Consider the following 16607-nt stretch of genomic DNA (forward strand, 5'->3'; position numbering starts at 1 on the left):
GGCGATATTAGCGATCCTAGTGGTGAGCAACTATCTAATGTTTTCATATTTACTACGTATTGAGCTTCGCGACTGTATATACTAGACTGTGACTTCACTCAGTTTAGGTGTTTCAAGATTCAAGTCATCATCTCCATCATTGTAACTGTCGTTTGAAGTCGATCCACTTTTTGGATCACACATCAGCAATAATCTCATCCTGTAGTTCCCCCCCCCACACACACACACACGCACGCGCACGCGCACGCACGCACACACGCACACACACACAAGATTATCATCAAAATGCACAAAAGTATCGAAATCTCTGCACGCCTTCCGATAGAGCTAACTCATTATCAGACATAACTTTGTCATTATCACCATCATCATCATCAGAGGCAGAATTTTCCAGTAAGACACCAGCTTTACAGAAACAGTTGTTGTTGATTATGGAGGATAGCACCTGTTTTCAGACAGCCGAAATAAATTCTATGGCTTATAGTAAGTTAATGGAGGGATTTTCATTTCCTGCATCAATCAGTGTCATTAAATGGTAAACCAGATTTTTTCCATAATGCACTTTCAAATTTGTAATGATGCCCAAATCAAGTGGCTGTAGAACACTGGTACAGTTAGGAGGGAAACATTCCACTCGAACATTTTCCAAAACTATTTGAGGTGGATATGCTGCACATTGATCCATAAGAACTGTTTCTTTTTCATTCTAATGTCCAGTTTTTTAACCACTGTTCCATTAAAATCAGTCATCCAAGAATTTCTATTGGAATCATAGTCCGTAGGTTTTGTTTCCACACTTTTAAAACACCTTGGATTCTTAGATTTTCCTATTACAAGTGGGGGAAGTTTCAGAATCATCTACATTGGTGGCAAGAACTGTTACGCGAATTTTACTTTTCTTCCCTCCATGACATGAGTCACCCTTTTCGGCTAATGTTTTACTAGGAAGGATATTGTAGAATAGACCGGCCTCGTCACAGTTGTAGATGTTTTGAGGCTTATAATAGCTTAGAACCAACATTCCAGTGTTGCACCGTGACATCGTCCACAGCTTTTGATTCGCCAAAAATTGTTCTGCCTGTGATTCTGTAATGATCCTTAAACCCTTGCAACTATTCTGATGAAGCCTTCAAATCAGCAGCGATAATCATACTTTTAGCTAAATCTATCTCCTTTGCTTTCAACATGTCGCCACTGAATGGTAAAGCTGCAGCCCACTTTTGCTGGAACTATGTGAAAAGTCTCTTTTCTAAATCTACGTATCTTCTTTCTTGCTGATGGCTGCATTTTGTTGATTTTTCACCCAATTTTAAAAACTCATCCAGAACAGCGTTTCTTTTACTGATGACTGTACATAGTGTAGTATAAGCAATCCCTAAGTCTGAAGCAATTTCACTTTTTTTTTTGTGGATTAGCGCCCACGTTTTGTATGCATTTTAATTTCTGATCTAGTGTATAATTTTTCCTTTTTCTGTTCTCCATGGCTGTTCGAAAGCAAATGAATGACAGAACCACTGTTCAACAGTAAAAATCAGATGCCGGCAATTTTTATTGTGTACTTTTTACTTCTCAATTTTTCCCACAAAAGAAATTCTTATATTCAAAACAACAATGTCAGCACACCTCTCTGTCTTTTGTTCCCGTGCTGAAAGCCACCTGCTCTACTTGCATCTACATCGACTGAGATTAGGAAAATTCGCCAGGAGTTTCTTTTAAAACAGCATATTATGCTCATTACAATTTCGCAAAACTCAATTTTATTTCACTGAAATTTAATACACATAACAGAAAACTACGTATAAACGCATTATATATAAATAAGGTTTAATTAACACACTTTCTAAACATAATTTTGCTGGAACCGAATTACGCAGAACAGAGTTACGCATTAAGCAGGTGCAACTGAATTTAAAATACCTTTTAAACAGCAACTCCTAAAAGTAGATCTTTTAACACTAGCAAATGTATTATATGATTACTGCATTATACAGTAGTGTGCGAAGAGTACTTTTAACATTCATTTTTAACTCTCAACCACAGTCTAGTATACACAGTCATGAAGCTCAATACGTAGTAAATATGCATCCATAGATAGTTACTAACCACTAGGATCACTAATATCGCCTCATTACAGACAATGTCTTATTTGTGTAATATACCAACCCCCGAAGATTAACGATATTGCAGAGATCGAGAGATTGATGATGGAATTCATCACAGATTATGAACACGTCTTAGTAATGGGTGACCTTAACACAAATTTGTTAGCCACTGATTCGAACTACACTAGAGATTTATTGACCATGTTCCAGGCTCTTGATCTAGCAGTCCTTCCCCTTGAACCCACCCACCATACCCAATCTTCTGAATCCCTATTAGACTTAATTATTACGAAGAATGCAGACAAAGTACAAAAACATGGACAATGTGCGGCTTCGGGAATTTCGTACCATGATATTATTTATCTAGTATATTCTTTGAAGTGTCCCAAGCCCATGCCTAAACTCATAAGGTACCGTGACTTGAAACGTGTTGATGAAACCCAACTACTTGACGACACAATAAAGATTCCCTGGGACTCAATATGGACCTTACATACTGTTGACGAGAAAGTTGTTAAACTAAATGAGTACATTATAAATTTATATGACAAGCATGCTCCTATCAAATCTAAACGCGTAAAATGGACACCAGCACCATGGATGACTGCTGACATACGTAGTATGATTATGGACATAAACGCTGCATACAAAATGTTTAAACATGACAAGACAGAAATCTCTTATAATTATTATAAACTCTTACGTAACAGAACTACTCAAGCCATTAGAAATGCAAAACTGAGACATTTTCATAACATCTTGAAGGTGGGAGCTGACCCTTCCAAACTGTGGAAAAACTTATGGACAATTGGTTTAGGAAATCCCAGGACTCAGGTAGACAGTGTGCCAGTTTCTCTTGACGAACTAAATGACCATTTTGCAACGGTACAGTCAATAACCTTGGATACGGTCGACAAACAGCAGACAGTTAACGAATTACAAATGACTCCAATTCCGAATAGAGAAATATTTTTCTTCACTTATGTCACAGAAACTGAAGTAAGAGCAGCAATAAAACGTATTACTTCTAAAGCTGAAGGTGTGGATAATATTAGTATAATATTATTGAAGAAAATATTGGACATAATACTGCCGACATTAATGCTTCACTCATAACTTCTACCTACCCGAACCTACTACCTTCTACCTGCCTTTATCCGTCCGATCCCCAAAATTAAAACCCCATTATGTGCAAATGATTTCCGTCCAATTAGTATCCTATCTGCTCTATCAAAAGCTCTGGAACGTATTGTTCACAAACAATTAATGAACTATCTAACCGAACATGCCTTACTGGATGAATACCAATCCGGGTTCAGAAATGGACATAGTACGACTACAGCACTACTAAAAGTGAATGAGGATATACGTGAAGCCAACAGATGAACGTAAATTAACATTACTGACATTACTTGACTTCAGTAAGGCATTTGATACAGATGACACGGACCTTCTATTATGTAAATTAAGACTTCTGAATCTTTCTGAAAGTTCTGTTACTTGGTTTGAATCCTACCTTCGCGAACATCAACAATGTGTCATTGCATGCGATTATTCTTCAAAATGCTGTGTCGTGAAATCTGGAATTCAACAAGGCTCAGTTCTCGGACCTTTACTCTTCATGATCTATATTAATGACGTGACTAATATGATAAAAACACTGCAGATACCATATGTATGCTGACGACTTGCAAATTTATTTGCATTTCCACCCTGACAAGACTAATGATGCAGTAAACAAAATAAACGAAGACTTGAATTCGATTTCATTGTGGGCACACAAATTTGGATTAAGGTTAAATCCAGAGAAATCGCAAGCAATCGTAATGGGACATAATCGTCTACGAAGCACTCTTGATAGTAGTACTATACCACATATAATATTGAATGGGATTATTGTTAAATACAGTGAAACAGTTAAAAATCTTGGCATTTTTATGGATAGCAATCTAAACTGGAACACTCAAGTAACACACATTTGCAAAAAAATATTTTCTCAACTTCACTCCTTGTTCCATATGAAAGAATTTCTACCACTTACTCTAAAAAAAGAATCTTATTCAGATGCTTGTAATGCCCCATTTTGATTATTGCGATTCCTTGCTAACTAATGTAAGTTCACTCTTAGTTGAGAGACTACAACGTGTTCATAATGTGTGCATACGATTCAACTGCAATACTGGTAAATTTGACCATATAACACCTTCCCTCCAGTTACTTTCATGGGTGCGTCTGAAGGAACGAAGAACAATACATTCACTGTCTCTTCTGTTTAGAATCATGCATACTTCTACTCCGAATTATCTGTTATCGTGCTTTCAATTTCTTACAACTCTTCGAAACCGACATCAAGCACTTCTTTCTATCCCTCATCATAGAATGTCTTTATACTCATCTTCCTATACAGTAGAAATACCTCGCCTCTGGAATTCGTTACCTAATGACGTCAGGGACTGCCGGACTTTATCACAATTCAAAATTAATTTGGAAAATTTTGTCTTAGTTAATGTTTTTAGGTATTGCTAGAAGTATTGATTTGTGTTTTTTTTTTCTTTCTTTTTCTTTTTTAATCTAGATTAAAATTGTAAGTTTCTTGTTCATGTTACTTAATTAGTTAGGATACAATTAATTATGATACTTAATCACTCATTTAAAGTTTGTGTGACTGCAACCTGTGTATATTTTGTATGGCTTTACTTTGTTTATAGTGTTTTTTTTCTCTCTCTCTTTACTTTTTGTGTAGCTTTATTTTGTAAATAGTGTACTTTTTTCCTCTGTTTATTTCTATTATTGTATTTGTATTCCTCGTGTTGTGGAAGAGAAGGCCTGATGGCCTTAACTACACCAGAATAAATAAATAAATAATAATAAATAAATAATAAATAATGTGAAATAATACCGACACAGTCTATTGTTCCTAGCACCCTCATAACTCAAGCTTCGTGACAGTATATACTAGACTGTGTCTCAACTGTGTGTGCCGGTTGTCTATTTTTTCCTGCTAGATATCACACAGAAGCAATCATAACCAATCAATAAAATAGATCAAACAATGCCAAGCCTACCTTCAAAAATGACTGTTTTTGGTTAAGAAACATATATCAGTATGTTGCTTAGTCAACTGTCTGGAGACAGGTCTGAACCTTACAAGTAATACCAACATTGCACCACTTATATAATGGAGATAATGGGGTAGGGTGGCCAGTTCCTTTCCTCCTCCATTGCATACATTGCCGACTAGCTATATATTACACTAACCAGACTTCAGGAGGCCTTGACATTAGTTTGATGGAATGCATTTATAAGCATATTATTTATGTAGTATAATTAATATTCCCGGATGTAATATATTTTTATATTTAATTCAAGAGTTAGATCTAATGCTTATCTATTTGTGGTAATATTGGTGTAAGGAAATTTAACATCTTTGCTGCTGAATTTACAATAGGAATACTAGTTCTTATCAAGCTCAGTTGTTTACTGTGGTTGCTACATATAATTTTGTGACATATTTTACTCTTCCTACAAACTTTATAGTGAATTATTTTTCAGAATTTGTTAAACAAATTATGTATCAAGTGAATGGATTAATCAGAGAATGGAACTGATCAAGACACTGAATTTAGTAGTTTACGTAATAAATCTGGGGATGCTGCTGAAATTACTTCAACACTATGCCCATACTGCAAAAAATGTTGTTTAGGTGAGTACACATATCACTAAATCTCATCCTGATAAGCATAGAGAGAGTTGTTCAGCGCCATGTTAGAAATTCTCAGATTATTAATGAAATTGGCCATGAAAACAGTAATCATAAGGAATCTTCTCCAGATGATAATTCAGTGCACTTACAAAAATTGCAAAATCAGGTTCGGCATTTTGACTCAAAATTTGCAGAACTACTGGATAAACCACCCTGTCTGGAAGATTTTAATTTATTATATAACAAGTTTATAATGGTGCTCCAAGAAATAGGAAATAAACTTTCAGGTCCTAAACATTCTGCCGTTATAATTCAGACTTTGAAGTTAATAGATTGTGCTTCAGTAATTAGTACAATTTCGAAAATTATGAAATTCGTGGCTGAAGGAATGAGAGATGCTAGAACTATTTTAATCTATAAGGGGAAAGAAGAGCGATGCAATCCTTCCAACTGGAGGCCGATTTCTCTATGTTCTGTTGTTGGATGATTAATTCAGAGAGTTAATGATGTAAAAATGAGAGAATTCGTCCTTTTGAATGAGAACCAAAGGGGTTTCATCAGTCAACCAGGTACTTACATCTATATTTCGTTAGTTGACAGTTGTTTACGACAAACTAAGCAAGATAAGAAAGATCTTATCGTCATGTTGGATATAACTCAGGCTTTTGATAACGTGGGTTTTGAACATCTAGAACAAACACTTTACATGCAGCCTTTACTGACTCACCTTTGCGAATTAATAAAAACTTTAACCAAAGGAAACTTCACTACCATCCATCCTTCAGGTTCAAAGTCTGATTGTATCAAACTCAAAAGAGGGGTTTTTCAAGGATCTCCATTGTCTCCTCTCCTTTTTAGTTTATCCACTGATTTCATTATTAAAGTACTGACAGAAAAACATATCATTGACCAATATGGTTTCCAAATTAATTCAGATTTAGGCAGTCTTACTGTATGAGCCTTTGCAGATGATCTAGATGTCATTGGTAAATCCATGAACGCAGCATAAGCGCTCATTATGATGGTTGCATCTTTACTTCAAAATATTGGCCTACAGCTCTATGTTCAGAAATCGACGTTAATTAATATTCATAAGGAAAGCTAGTTGAAAAAGACTTGTTTCTTCATCATGACTCGTATATAAAGGCCATTGGACCAGAAGACACAATAAAATATTTAGGAATAACTTTCAATGATGAATTGAAGTTTAATTCCGAAGAATTGATAGTTTCCCTTCGTCAGGATCTTGAACATTTAGTATTGACACCTATGTTACGGATTGATCAAAAACTTAATATTGTTAATCATTATATCTGGCTCAAGCTCTTAAATCCCCTGCAAATGGTTCCTTTACATAAATTTTATATCTAAGTTTTTTGGAATATGTTGATAAGATCCTTCGAAGCTCTGTTAAAGAAATGCTTTTCCTCCCAACCAATATTCCAAATAGCATGCTGTACGCTAGTAAAAAGCTCAAAGGACTTCAGTTAATACGTGCTTCGTGGGAAGCTTTTCTTCAACATTGTAATATCTGTCTATCATTAATCAGAGTAGATAATCCGCATGTTAACATGATGAGACAATTAGATGTTAAACTCAAATTGTCATGTGATTCCCTCTGCCTTTCTTTACCCGAAGACTTTACTAAAGCTACAATTCGAAATTTTCGAGAAGATTGAGAGGTCGTGAATATGAATCATAGAAGACTCTTTCAGGATGAAGAAAAGGTATTGAGATGTACAGCGAAGTAACAACTGCCAACAGTAGGATTGCTAACAAGAAAGGGCTTTCGACTAGAGAATGGATATCTAGCCTGAAAATGACAGCAAATTTAGCAGCTGTTTGTTCTGTTCCAGATCTCCTGACGGTACCCGGTGCAGGCATGGCTGACTGGAGATTGAAACTTTAGCACACATCTTGGGATTCTGTGAGGAAATCTAGACATCAACTTATAAGGTCCAAAATTGCTGCCGCATTAAGAAATAAAGGCTGGATAGTAGAAGAAGAAATCTCCTGTCTAGCTGAAAATGGGTCAATGAGACGAGTCGATATTTTAGTGTACAATGCTGACTGTAAACAGGGCATCATTGTGGACCCCACGATATCTTTTAAAGTAGGATGTCAGTCAGTCAGCCGATGTCCACCATGAGAAGAAGTCGATCTATGAGGCTACAGTCAACTATTTCAAGATGAAATATGCCTTAATTCAAGTTGAGGTAGTCGGCTTGCTCATAGGTGCTCGAGGGACTATACCAGCTTTTTTCGAAGAATTTCGATGGAAATTTGCTCTGCTAACACCTCTGAGGGTTGACATTGTGATAACTGTGTTAAAAAATCCTATCAAATCCTGATTAATCACATGGTGCCACATTAATAACAATTGTAATTTTTCATGCCCTTTTCTTTGTTTTTTTTTTTAATTCAATTATCTATGTTTACATATGTATATTTATTTTTTTGAGGATATACTGAGTCCTTAAGGGCTACCCTCAATGGGGGGCAGTTTGTAATTAATTTAACAAACAATTGTTCTTCCTCTGACACATATCATCAAGTGAGATGTAAATTAAATAAATTGCTTGAACAACTGTTTCATTGATAAGTGCATGAAACGATTAAGAATTAGATGTAATTAAAAACATTAGGATGCAACCAGGTTTGCACAGGGACCTCTGATATGCAGTTACTACCACTGAGCTACAACACCAGCCACTTTTAACATGCTACAGTTTCACTATTACAATAAAGCAGATTACAGCAGCCTCTATATCAGTATGGATGAGTGACTGTCAAGAATTTTTCTAGAAACACATCCTCTTGCTCGAGACATAAGGACAATAACCTTCCAAGTGGTAATGTTGTACTGGGTGCCCAAATGTTGACTGCAAGGCTCACAAACTTGTTGCTTCTCACAACAGACTTTGCTAGGCTGCTATTCTTTCAGTTCGAAGTGTTCTGTGCAGTCAAGAATTAAGCCCAAATCTTACTGATGACCTAGTAAAATGATATCTGTTCAAGATGAGAAATCATCACTTGAAAGACAGCCAACTTCTTTGAAGAATTCATAATTGGAATTACGAAGTAGTGGACCAGCAATCAAAGAACAAACTGTGTTGTGATGGTTGATGTAAAGCAATTCTTCAAGATGGCAAAAACCCAAGACATATAGCAACATTGTAAGTTCTTTAAAAATTCTATGTACAGTAAACGCAGACAGTCAGTGAGTAGAATTTGCAGATAGCTGGTAATGTCATTAGTGACAAAGAACTGGAATTCTAAGAAAAAAGGGCGTAGTTTGGGATAGATCAAATTCTTTCTTCTCTCATGCAAACAACCGTTTACCAATAATAATCAGGCTAAGTTGTGTACTGTACTGTAATCCAGACATTCAGTTCAGACTAACTTTATATATTCAAAAGTTTCGAGTGTGGAAAATAAAGTGAATATTATAAAACAATTCGAGAGTGGTAAATTAAAGCTGATGGATTTGTTTTCGTTTTTAAGAATTGAGAATTATTTGCAAATGCAATATTTTGAAAAAAGAATATTCTTAATATAGAGTCAATAAAAAAAAAAGTATACACTCTTTGTCAGACTATATCGGGATACTGATATTGTCAATTGATTTGAATTACGAGTATGTTGTAGTATGGTCTTTCGCTCAACAGATGTCGGTACTTTCATCACGATAGTGAGAAAACAAAATGGTTGGAGCATGCTTGACATTCGAGTAGTGAAAATGTATTCTGAAGTGGTTTATGAGGTTTGATAATGCCGTTGAAGTGCAGCATCAGTGGAGGCGGGAGTACAAAACAGAACCCCCAACCCGCCTAACAATTAAACGCATTATTGACAAGTTTGAGGTGCATGGAACAATTTCTGATATTCACAAAGGAAGATCGGGAAGACCGCGTACAGCTACAAGTACAGCTTTGTCGGCTCTCGTGTTGGAAAGGTTTGTTACTTCTCCACAGAAGTCTGTTACACAATGTGCACGTGAAGTGGGGATTCGCAGTACAAGTGTACGACGAATTCTGGAAGCTCTTAAATGGAAAGTTTACATATCACGATTATTGCACGCAATTCATGACGATGATCCTGATCATCGAATGCAATTTTGCGAATGGTAACTGAAGACGAACAATTTGTGACTAAGGTAGTGTTGTCTGATGAAGCCCAGTTTAAACTTAATGGAACAGTGAATTGGCATAACTGCGTCTACTGGACACTGGAAAATCCGCATGTTCGTGTGAATAAGGCAATCTATCTACCAGGGGTTCATGTGTGGTGTGGACTATCATCTAGGGCAGCGTTTCTCAAAGTGTGTTCCCTGGAACCCCGGGGTTCCGTAAGCAACTCTTAGGGGTTCCGCACAATCCTTTATCTGAAATTATTTACTTTTTAATCTCTAAAATAAAATGTTATAAAAACATGAAAAAGAATAAGAACAGAACTATAACTGTTTATTCAGCCATTCTATTGACAATAATCAGACAACAATGGGTACCGTTTACGGCAATCTAATCATTAATGCACATTGTTGAAATAATAATAATAATAATAATAATAATAATAATAATAATAATAATAATAATAATAATAATAATAGATGCGCTTGAAATGACTTAAGTGTTTGCAGCTAACACATTTTTCAACAATAATGCACAGGTGTAAATTGTATACGAAATTAATTGAAAGTTCTGTGAAGAATATTTCGCAGAGTTGTTTTGACGTTCCTTCAAGAAAGCACAGGAAATTTCTTTTGGAGATGAAAGAACATTATTTTGAAGTTCAAGGTGAGTTATGTGTTAATTTTGTGTCTCAACGTTTATTTAATAATATTCGGAAAAGGCCAGTGTTTTAAAGAAAAATAGTGCGAGTTTTGTCATCCCTTCTTCAGAATTTTGTAAGACCGATTATTGCGCGCTACGTCATCGTATTTTTAATACAGAGTGATACCAATCCTAACTCTACTTTTTTTTAATACAGAGTGACACTGAATCATGGATCGGTGGCTTAAAACAGGATCATTAAAACAATCAACATCCAAGTGTGCCACTATAACTTCAACTATCCCTAAACAAGTATGTGGGTCTGATGAAGGCCAAATGGAAACACCAGGTTTACAAAGTAGCTTCTCGTCACCTGAAAATGTGAAGGAACCAATATCAAAAACATAACATGAACCTGTAATTAAAAAACGTAAACATAATGAGAGTTACTTAGCCTTGGACTTCATGGATGCTAAAAATTGCCCTCAGTGTGTAATATGTGGCAGAATTTTACCTAATAATTCGATGGCACCTTCAAAATTACGTCGCCATTTTGAAACAAACCATACTCAGTTTCATGGCAAGAATATTGATTACTTTGATAGAAAACGTGAGTTACTAAATTCACAAAAGTTCTTAGCTCAGTCATCTTATAGTACAAATGAAAAAGCAACAGAGGCATCTTTCATTGTAAGCTACAGAGTGGCTCAGGCAGGTGAGTCCCACAAAATAGCCGAAAAATTAATAAAACCCCGCGCAAATGACATGGTTAAGTGCATGCTCGATGAGAAGGAGGCTATACAATTATCTTCCATGCCGCTTTCAAATGACACAATGGCTCGCATTCAAGATATGGCAGCTTAAGTCAAGGAAGAATTAAACCGTCGGCTAAGATCATGTCAATTTGCACTAGAGATAGACGAGTCAAGTGATGTAGCAGATCTGGCAGTTGTACTAGTGTTTGTCCGTTAACATTATGAAGGTGCTATTGAAGATATGCTAATACGTAAACCACTGCCAGCTAATGCAACAGGATCTAAAATTTTCAGACTTGTTAGTGAGTACTTTGAAGAAAATCATATACCCTGGGACAATTGTGTTCATGTCTGCATGGATGGAGCAAAGGCAATGGTTGGGAAAACAGTTGGTGCAGTATTGTGCAAAAAGTCAGTTGCAAAAAATTGCAAATCAGTCCTTGTATTTTGCACCGTTAAGCTTTGGCCATATCAAAAATTTCACTGTCCCTCAAAAATGTTCTTAATGAAGCAATAAAAATCGTTAATTTTATCAAGTCCAGAAAAATAAATTCAAGACTCTTCAAAATAATTTGTGACCACATGGGAAGCCTTCATAAATCTCTGCTTCTCTATACAGAAGTGAGATAAGTTTCTCGTGGAAAAACTTTAAGTAGTCTCTTCGAACTTAAGGCTGAGGTGATGGCTTTCTTCATTGATCACCATTTCAAGTTGGACGATCGTTTTTTGTGCTAATATATTCAATGTAGAAAATAAAATCAGGTTTTTCACGAAAAAATTGCAGCTCTGGATGAGAACTCTAGCCGGCCATGAATTTGAGAGCTTCCCTGCTTTGAAAGATTTCCGTGAGGAGAACGAAGAAACTCTCCGAGAACTTGATGAAATCAATGAAAAATTTGTAAAGCATTTGGAGAATATGCGCCACACTGTAGAGCAGTATTTTCCAGAACAGGAAAGTGAAAACAATTCTCAAAACTTGTGAGTCAAAAATCCATTTGATATCATTGAAAAAACCTTCTTCCCTCGCTTCTGAAGGATATGAAGCATTACTGGAAGTGACGTCTGATTCATCCCTGCAACCTCGGTTTAAGAATCTCCCTATGGTGGATTTTTGGCACAGCCTGAGAAGAGAGTACCAGTTTTATCAAAGAAAGCTATCATAATTCTACTTCCTATTGTAAGTACTTACCTATGTGAAACTGAGTTTTCAGTGTATACGTCTATCAAAACTAAATACCGAAACAAACTAGATGCAGAACCAGACATGAGACTTTAGCTTTCCAACATTAAACCTGGTATTAAATAAATATGCAGGCGTCAACAACAAAAACACTCGTCCCTCTGATCTATTTAAAATAGGTGTTTTTTCTGAAAAAAAAAAAATTAAGTACCTGAATTTTAGTGTGAATTTCAAAACAGTGTTAACAATGCAAGTGGACTTAATTTCTTTTATACTTGTTATATATTTACTGACAAAAAACATGTTTAATGTTAGTGGTAAAACTAAGCCAGGATTACTAATCTTTGTAATAAGAGCAAATATAGTTCAACAATATTAGGCCTATTTATAATTTTTAAATATGTATAATATGTGACATCAATAAAAATGTGTAATGTTAGAGGTAAAAATACATTTGGTAATTATATATATATATATCACTAATATTCCCCTGGGTTCCACAGTTCTATTTTAGCTTTAAAAGGGTTCCATAGAAAGAAAAGTTTGAGAAACGCTGATCTAGGGGCTTATTAGGACCCTTTTCCTTTGATGGTACCGTCACTGGAGAAGTGTACCTCGAAATATTATGCACATCAATTTTACCAGGTGTATGTGCACTTTATGGAGCTGATGATGAGGTCTTCTACCAATAGGATGGGGTGCCATCACACTACATCTAGCCGTAGTAGCTTGCCTGGATGACAATCTGCAGGGACATTGGATTGGACTAAGAGGGCCCATTGAGTTCCCTCCATGGTCGCCAGATCTAACCCCTATGGATTTTTATTTGTGGGGAACTGTAAAAGATCAAGTCTATCGGTGTAAGCCACACAAACTGGAGGTCCTTCGCCAGGAGATTACAGCGGCATGTGCAGCGATCTCCATTCAAACATTGACCAACATAGCTGTGGCGACCGCTCATCATTGTGTTATGTGTCTAGCCACCAACAGCGAACATTTTGAACATCTAAAGTAACTAACCATGTGCTTACCTGAAGACAGTACTACTGTGTGATCAGTATTTAAATGTAAAACAAACACATAATAAATAGTTTTCATTCCTTAAAGAGTGTATACATTTTTTTTGGCAGACTCTGTAGTTGAAGACCTCCTTGGAAAATGGATGCAACATCAGATTCTTGAAATAAGTGATGTAGGTGGAAAATTTACTTATAACAAATTAGCGTGTTCAATGGCTGAATAAACTTTGTCCTTGATTAGTCAAATGGTTGTATTAGTAGATATAGACGTAATGAAATATGCCCTTGAAATTATTTTCCTTTCTACTAAAATATGAATTACAGTTTTCTTGGTTACATCTTTATTCCAGGGAGGTCTTCAATTGTGAGTACTGTATGAATTTTAATTACATCACATTGTGGTATTTTATTCGGTTATTTCACTATTTTCTACAATTCAGTACAGTATTTTTATTTTTCAAAATTATAATAAAATAAACAAGAATGGTGTAAAGTTTTTTAAAGTTGCAGTATTATAGGCCTGTATAAAATTACAAATTAAATTACAGTGATGCACAAAATGCGTAATATTGTGAATATATTTCTTCTTCGAATTTTATTTCCTGTACTTATATATTTTTTCTCATAGCGGTACTCATTTATTGCGACATCAGTTCTTTATTCCCCTTGATGAATGCTATAACGAAGTCCAACTGTATTCCAAACAGGATACATTTCTGGACTCCACTGACGAAGAATTGTGACTATCTTCAAGATTCCTTTCTGCACGAAATCCTTAAAACTTATGGTTAAGATATTATTACATTACGAACTTAGGTGAAAATGTGTGACATTTAGTTCTCTTCTGTCCACATATTTTTGTGAACAATATTTTTAACTTTTTTGTTATTTGAAGAACAAGCATAGAAATCATCTGGAGGTCGATCCAGATTTCAGACAAAATGCAGGAAACAATGAACCGGATGTGAAAAGAAAATAATGAAGCATGATTTCTCACATCACATATGTTATACATTGTTCATGTATAACAGGAGTTAGTAAAATTAAATTTATCTTTTCTTCTTAAGAATCATTTTAATTGTCATTTTATGATCTGCTTTTTTCTCCAACTACGTTGTTTTGCATAGGTAATTACTATACAGATATAAAAAAATTCAATAGTAGAGGGTCAATAGTAGAGGTAGAGTTATTTTAAGAACAGGGGATTCAAAGTCCTCTGCTAATTGGAAATCACTGTAACTATACCATCACTTTGTAGTATATGTACAACAAAATTGAAAAAAATATTAGAACAGTTTTCAGGTAAATAATTTTTTTCTGTTATTTCCTTGCAACAAACACATGAACTTCTTTTTTTAACAAAAATGTTGAAAAATGTTGAAATGACTCAAATACAAATCCCATCTAATAATTTTGAAGAAACTTCCATTTACAAACAGCATGCTGAAACAACTTTTTCAATGTCAGGAATGCTCAAATGTGTATTTCGAGAAAATCTATTTTTTTATTCATCAAAACAGTTTCTCTTTATACTTCGTAAAATGACTTACCTTGATAGCCTTATTTTGTCTCTGTAACTCTCGACATAAACTTTCCAAACGGCTACGGGTAAGAACAGCTTTACTATGTTCAGTCTGCAATTGCTCCTTCTCTCGTTGAATCATACTCAATCGTTTTTCTGTCTGTTTAGCATTTAACTGCAGAAAGGAAGAAAAACATTACTTTATTTTACCACATAGAATCATTGTTGAAGTTTTAAAAATATTAAATGAAAATAGAACATAAAGGGGACACGCTACTGAGATTTATAATCTCCACAATTTTGATTGTAAGTTTTTGAAATTTTAAAATCGAATAGATGTTGATGAGTTACATGTGCACAATTATTTTCAAAATGTTGTGTTGAAAAATGTACTCGGAAAAAAATAAAATATAAAAAAGTGTTTATAATTTTAGTAAACAAATATCTGAGTCTCATATAAAGATAATTTGTTTCTTAAACTTTTAAAATGATGCTAAGACTACCTACAATGAAATGGTGCATGGGTTTGTTCCTAGTCAATACAGTTCATCAGTAAAAAAAAAATTAACTTTTAACATTGACCAAAATTGACGAAAACTCAGTAGCGTGTCCCCTTAATGAAGAAATTAGAAGAAAAAAAAATTAATTTGTCATACAATGAGACTAACAAATTTTTAGTTAATATAATAGAGATGAAAATACTTGACAAGAAAGGAAGAAGAAGATATAGAAGAAAATACATCGAAGATATACTCAGCAAAATGAAGTGTAACAACATTAAAGAATTTAAAAGAAGAGTGAAGCAAAGAGAAACATGGTTGTAGCGAGAAGAAAAAGAATTTAGGATTGATTAATTGTTCGATATTCATTGTTATATAATTAACATTTGTAGTGTTTGTTCTCATAAAATAAATTCCAGTCACAAAGTATAACACTCAAAGAAAATATTTTCGAATCTCTTTATAAAAATAATCAATTTGTGTTTAGGATAAGCATTTCCATAATAAAACATATTTATGAACAAATTTTATTGGCATTTCTTTTCCTTCCATAAAAACGTTGAAAGTATCAAATTTTAATGGTAAAATTAAAGTCATTTACACATCACTCTAAAATTAATTGTTTGGTTATACATACGCAAAAACATAGCTTCCTTTTTTTTTTTTTTTTTTTAAAGAAATCTAAAACCACAATCGAAGCTATAAGTTCAACTACATTCTCTACAAAAAATAAAACAAAAATTAAAAGATCCACTTTATGATGAAACAAATTCAAAATCTAAAAAAATAGGTAATTTTCAAATGTATCTCAGTCCACTGTGGGATAAAGTGTAATGAGTTAGCAATGAAAGGACCTATAAATCGAAATAAGAAGAAATCACAATTTTTCATAAGTCTATAAAGCAGATTACAAAAATGAAAATTACCATATTTACTCGAATATAATATACATGCCAATATTTTGATATCAGAATCCAGAAAAAAGATTATTTGACAATATAATATGCACCAGTGCTAAAAACACTCCAGATGAAAAGTATATTACCAATACAGG

The 16607-nt window shown here is 34.5% G+C and overlaps 1 protein-coding gene across 25 annotated transcripts in view; it reads right to left on the reverse strand.

The window, feature by feature from the left end:
- Positions 1–16607, reverse strand: part of LOC138705089 (gamma-taxilin-like) — a 299903-nt gene that overhangs the window by 223550 nt on the left and 59746 nt on the right. For all 25 annotated transcript variants that reach the window (XR_011333593.1, XR_011333591.1, XR_011333590.1 and 22 more), the window contains one exon: positions 15082–15228. Coding sequence is in view for 3 of the 25 variants with exons in the window: in XM_069833706.1 (XP_069689807.1) it covers positions 15082–15228 (147 nt within the window). In the remaining 22 variants the exon portion in view is untranslated. The remainder of the gene's footprint in view (positions 1–15081; positions 15229–16607) is intronic.

The sequence above is a fragment of the Periplaneta americana genome, chromosome 8, assembly GCF_040183065.1.
Source record: "Periplaneta americana isolate PAMFEO1 chromosome 8, P.americana_PAMFEO1_priV1, whole genome shotgun sequence".
Taxonomy (NCBI): domain Eukaryota; kingdom Metazoa; phylum Arthropoda; class Insecta; order Blattodea; family Blattidae; genus Periplaneta; species Periplaneta americana.